This window comes from Manis pentadactyla, chromosome 8 (assembly GCF_030020395.1).
Source record: "Manis pentadactyla isolate mManPen7 chromosome 8, mManPen7.hap1, whole genome shotgun sequence".
NCBI classification, from domain to species: domain Eukaryota; kingdom Metazoa; phylum Chordata; class Mammalia; order Pholidota; family Manidae; genus Manis; species Manis pentadactyla.
Window position 1 is genome coordinate 105,110,605 of NC_080026.1, and position 6,000 is coordinate 105,116,604.

The following is a 6,000-nucleotide window of genomic DNA, read 5'->3' on the forward strand; positions in this document are numbered from 1 at the left end:
CTTAAAAATAATTGATACCCAAAAATTCCAGATTCAACAGATGTTAAGGTTATATCACACTTTTTAAGGTCTTAGATCTTTTTTTAAGGATAAAAAAAATGCAATTGAAGCATCCCACTCCCACTCCACCCTGAAGCCCCTGCTTCCTCCTTCACAGGTATCACCATCCTGATGCTAATGTGTATTTGTCCTTTCCATCATGTTTTTATATGGTATTGTTATGTGTCTTTAAAAATTTTCCATGAATGGTATACTATATGTACTTTTCTGCACCTTGCTTTTTCCATGCAACATTATATTTTAAAGATTTACCTTGGTGGTAAGTGGAGATCCATTTCACTGTATATTCAACTGTATGAATATACCATAATTTAGTCATGCTTCTATTCATGAATTTAGATTTTCATTGTTTTATCATTGCTTACAATATTATATTGTATATCCTTGTGTGTGTCTATACATATATACATGTTTCTTTAAAGTACATACTTAGACATGAGATTGCTGTAGGGCCTGTATACCTTCGATTATAAACCACATTGCAAAACTGCACTTGAGTAGTTGTGCCAATTTAAACTCCCAACAGCTGTGTACAAGAGTTCCTATTATCCTATATCTGAACTACTCTTGATCTGGGCACCTTTAATTATTTATTTACTGTATTAACCTATGTGTGAGAGGTATCTTATTATTGTTCAGATTTTAATTTTCCTGTTTCCCAGTGAGATTGAGCATCTTTTCATATATTCTGAGTTCTAATTTTTGGTTGGTTTTATGCATTACAGTATCTCATCACAGCCTGTGGTCTTTATGTTTATGTCATGATTCTTCTGTCATATAAAATTTTTCATTTTAACATATTCAAACATTAATTGCATGGCTTGTTTTTTTTTGTCTTAAACCCTTTCAATGCCATGTTTACATGGCCATTACCTGTTCTGCTATGTGAGTATCTTATGTAAAGTAAGAACATGAGATCTGCAAAGCACATATTCAAGTGCTTTTTAAAGCTTAAATCCTTTTTAATCCCTGGTCTTATATGCTAAAATTGTTGCACAGCTGTATCTTTTTTAGGAAGAGAACCATGTTTCAAAAAATTGTTGATGCCTGTGAAAAAATGGAAACTGAAGAAGCAGCCATCAAATACATAACCATTGATCCAACCAAAAAAGAAATTATCATGTGAGTAGTCAGAATTTTATTCCTCTTTTGGCAAAGTAACTTTTGTATTTCTGTGGGCACAATTTTTGTTTCCTCCCAAAGGGCAATGATGATGACTGCATGTGACTTGTCAGCTATAACGAAGCCCTGGGAAGTACAAAGTCAGGTGAGTACAATTATGTTTCCTTTACTGTCATTCTCTCAGGCACTGTCTAGGTCCCATGCAGAAGTGAACAGGAACTGGAGGAGTTAGGACAAAAGTTAGGACAGAAGCCTGTTGGGCTTCTGTGAATGAATGGCAAATGGCTTCCAAGAGATCACAGATGTCAGTAAGACAGCAGGTCATTTGGTCAGGGCCCAAAACAAGTAGAGTGTCTTGGAAAGAAAATGCTTTCTGCAAAGAATTCCTTATCATTAAACAGACTGTAAAGAGTTCATATAAAATTATTCAGAGAATGTTTGAGTTTTTAATAGATCAATCAGCAGAGAAAAGGATGAATTTTTAGGGCTTTCCCCTATCAAGGGTGGTTTTGCTTGTACAATCCCTTCTTCAGTGTGGTGTCAATTTTTACAAGGCACTGTAAAAAGAAAAGAGAAATGTCCCATCATATTCCTCTTGGCGAGCCTGGCTTATGCCAATGTAAGGTGGCTAGCAGGTGTTCAACAAACTTGATAGTTACCAGGTTTTTAAAAACTATATACACTAACCCTCAGATACCCTCTGTAAGGAGGTAAAGCTGTGTTCTAATCTGTGTGTAGATAAATGCTAAATGCTAACATATAAGCAGCGCAAGAGGAGGATTTGGGAAGCTTTGGAGCTTGAAGCATAAAATAATGGAATTCAACATCCTCCCATCTCCCTTTTTATTGCTGAGAGGTGGTAGAATGGCAAACAAAACAGGAACCCCCAGAACACTGAAGCAGGAAGAGAAATTCCCCTTCCCATTTCAGTAACAATGTGTAAATAACATCTTTTTAAAACCAAAGAGTATATGGTATGACACCTCAAGTATTAATTACAAACTCTATCCTTAAATGTCATCCATTCTAATAACATGGAAATTCTCTATTAGTAAGTCACTCATGAACCAAGTCTTCCTTATTTGCAGGTGGCACTTCTGGTTGCGAACGAGTTTTGGGAACAAGGAGACCTGGAGAGAACAGTGCTACAGCAGCAACCTATCGTAAAGACCCTGACATAAAAACGCATATTTGTTGAAAATTATCAATACAAATCAGTCTATTTTGTTCACTGAATCTTACAGAACTATCTTTACGGGATTTATTTCTGTTTCTAGCCTATGATGGACAGAAACAAGAAAGATGAACTACCTAAACTTCAAGTTGGATTTATTGATTTTGTTTGTACTTTTGTATATAAGGTAAGTAAACAAATTGAGTGAATACATAGTCATCTAGATGAGCAATTTTCTTTCAAACTGTAACAAAAATCAAAAGCCACCAACATGGGAAGCAAGTAAGGGTGTTCTTGTTTCTCCAAAGTAGTTTGAGGAACTACCCTAATCTCTCATCCAAGGGTAGAATAAAAAGTGAGGAAACTCATATATGAGCAAACTGAACAGACTTACTTAGAAAACAGCACCCGGCTTTCCTGTTACCAAGGCACCGAGTTAAGATCTTAGCAGCTCTGAGCACTGTGACAATTCCTTACAGCCCCTTCTCTGCATATGAAAAGTACTGAAAATCAACTATGTGACTTAAATAGCTTGTGACCTACAATTCTCTCTAGGAGTTCTCACGGTTTCACAAAGAAATCACACCTATGCTGAGTGGTCTTCAGAATAACAGAAGAGAATGGAAATCCCTAGCTGATGAGTATGATGAAAAGATGAAGGTAATAGAAGAGGAAATGAAAAAGCAAGAAGGAAACATAAATGACAAAGGTTAGATGAGATGTTCTTCCTTCTAGTAAAGTAGTTAGAGGTCAGGCTGAGTTTAATCTCACATGACAGAAGCCTAAAAAATAAAAGCCAACAGGAAACTTGCTTACACAGGAAACTATTGTACACAAACTGGTGATTATAAGTTGATTAGTGGTTTGAGGGTTTTTTTCCTCCAAAGATCTTACATATAATACCAGATGGCATTGACTGATCCCGAAGTAGAAGTTGGGGCTAGGTTTCTTTAACCACTGTAGAAGGCTCCTGAGGTACTTCTGCAGAATACTGAGTTTTTAGAAATAATTTGAAAACCAAAGAACCAGCTGAGAAAACAACTTTAGTCCCAACTTGATGGGGATTCCAAGCCTTTGCCTATGCTTCAAATGTTCCCACGCAATGCTGTTTTTCCCCATGAAATTTCTACTACTCAGTCACTCTGTTAGGTTTAACAATTATCTTCAGAAAGTCTCTTTTGAGATCCTAAGATCAACTGTTAGTTCATCAGATGATTCAAATGTCATCATGGAAGTAGAATGCTGTCATGTTTTCATATTTTGTCTTGAGAGTTCAGCGCTCAAAAGGTTCCCTAAGAAATTTTTATTGTTTAAAGAAGAAATAATTTCTATCTAGAAAGGCCTTGTAAAAAGAACATACATTCCTTGTAGTTGGTTCTATAGTGTTTAGTAGTATTTTCAAAAAATTCAGAGGGACAAAATATTTTGCTTAAAAGGTTAAGAATATCTTCAACAGAATAAAAGTAGTCGTTTCTGACTCCTTGATATCCATTCTGTATTTATGGGTGTCTGTTCTGTACAAGGCTGTGTCAGGCAGGCCCTGGGTAAAGGTGGGGTCCTTATCTCACAAGGCTTACCATCTGGTGGGGAAGCTAGACATTAAACAAATAAATGAACAATTGATTATATAACTAACTATCGAGGAAGCATGAGGTGTGCACCTGGGGCATCAGGGAAGGCTTTTTTGAAGAAGGCTGCTTAGGCTAACTCTGAAAGCAGTAGGCATTGGCTAAGCAAAGAAGAATAAAATATGTACAAAGACCTTGAAGTGGAAATAAGCTTGGTGCAACTGAGCAACTTAAAAACTGGTGGAGCTGAAATCTGGAGAGCAAGGAGGGCAAGGTACTCGGCAAAGCTGGAAAGGCAGGCAGCTCTGGTAGTGTGCTGCCTGGGAGGCCTTGCTAAGCATTTGTCCTCCCAAGGGCAATGGGAAGTCAGTGAAGGGATTTAAGCAGGAAAACAAGTTCTGATTTGCAAATCTGAAAGATAACAAAAGAGCAATTTTTACTGAGCAAGTGAAAAGCAAAAGTGTATTTCTTAGTACAATTAAATTTAATCTTTATCTCAATTTTATGGTGAACAGGTCCTTTAACTGGCTCTTGACATTTTCTTTTAATATTCAGTATACTGCATACAGATTTTTTATACTTTCTTTGCATAAAAAGCTACTTCTAATTTTCTTCCTGATGAGTCTCTATGAACTGAGAACATTATTTTCTATTTTCTGGTGCAAAGCAACAAGTCAGATTCCAAGATTGTGTGCATCAGTGGTTCTCTTGAGAAACAGATGTTAACTGGCTTATCATTCATTAGAGTCTGTTCTTTAAATTGGCCAATTCTGAACATGAATTCAAGTTTTTAAATGGTCAAATTCTTGATACTTGCTCTAAGTTAAAATTATTTACTTTGATATAAACTGATACTAATATCATGAGAGTACTAGAAGAAAAATACTGTATATCCGGACTTCTAATAATACTGCTTTTCTCCTTTTTACTAGCAGCAGAAGATTCAGTAAGTGGGGATGTTGACAAAAAGTCCAAAACATGTCTAATATTGTAATATAATTCAACTGGCCTAAATTTCAAAAATTTCTACTTTGGAAAATAGAAAACATTCAAAAAAATATCAGCAAATGTCATTCAGCAAACCATCAAGTAACAGTAAGAAGCTCCTCAGAGAAGAAGCTATCCTGTACTGCCAAGAGAAAATATATTGCTAGCTTGAAAACAGAGGGTAAAATAAAGTTCAATGAAAGTGCAAAATAAGATGAAAGTAAGTGTATTTGGGGCACCAATTTGTTTTAAATTAAAAATATGTAATCCTGAAACTAGCCACCAATTTTTTTTTTTTTTATGTTCTTGCTAATTGTATTCATTTGCTAGGCCTACCAGCACAAAACACCACAGACTGGGTAACTTAAACCAATGGAAATTTTTTCTCTCACAATTCTGGAGGCTACAAGTCCAAGACCGAGGTGTTGACAGGGCTGGTTTCGCGTGAGGCCTCACTGGCTTGCAGAAGGCATCTTCTCCACGTCTTCACGTGGTCTCCACTCTTGTGTGCCAGAGTTCTAATCTCCTCTTTTTATAAAGTCACATTGGATTAGGGCTTGTTCTTATGACCTCATTTTATCTTAATTACTTCCTCAAATGCCCTATCACGAAATACAGTCACATTCTGAGGTTCCAGGGGTTTGAGTTTCAACATATGAATTTGAGAGGGCTCACAATCCAGCCATAACAATAATTCTGACTCATATCTCAAATATTTTCCTAAACTAAAAATATCTCAACATATCTTAATGTAAGAGAAAATACAGTATGGAATATATAATATATGTAAATACTAACAGAACAATGAAAAAGCATGTCAGATGTTTCTCCAGTGGAAATGCTTACCATCTTTCCCAGGGTGAAGACCATACCACTTCGGGCAACTTATCTATGATGTCTTTGTCCTATGCCCATCCCTTCCCTCAAGCCTGAAGTCAATTATTTTATGTGTAAGAATATTTTGAAAGAATTATCAATTTATAAGATATTACCTGGATAATCCTAATGCAAGTTAAATCAGCTAATAGATATTATATATTAGGAAGCATGTAATTTAATGATGTAAGAACTTTACTATCAAAAGCAGTT

General features: G+C 35.9%; 1 protein-coding gene across 8 annotated transcripts in view; it reads left to right on the forward strand.

Moving 5' to 3' along the window:
• PDE6C (phosphodiesterase 6C) overlaps nt 1-5,262 on the forward strand; it is a 52,474-nt gene extending 47,212 nt beyond the window's left edge. For 3 of the 8 annotated variants that reach the window (XM_036880115.2, XM_057506095.1, XM_057506099.1), the window contains 6 exons: nt 1,060-1,182; nt 1,264-1,327; nt 2,271-2,345; nt 2,460-2,543; nt 2,912-3,065; nt 4,967-5,262. In XM_036880115.2, coding sequence (XP_036736010.2) covers nt 1,060-1,182; nt 1,264-1,327; nt 2,271-2,345; nt 2,460-2,543; nt 2,912-3,065; nt 4,967-5,124 — 658 coding nt within the window. In that variant the 3' untranslated portion in view covers nt 5,125-5,262. Of the gene's footprint in view, nt 1-1,059; nt 1,183-1,263; nt 1,328-2,270; nt 2,346-2,459; nt 2,544-2,911; nt 3,153-4,856 lie in introns of those variants that run through there. The other 5 variants (XM_036880116.2, XM_057506096.1, XM_057506097.1 and 2 more) reach the window with 5 other exon arrangements.
• Nucleotides 5,263-6,000: the final 738 nt, after the last annotated feature.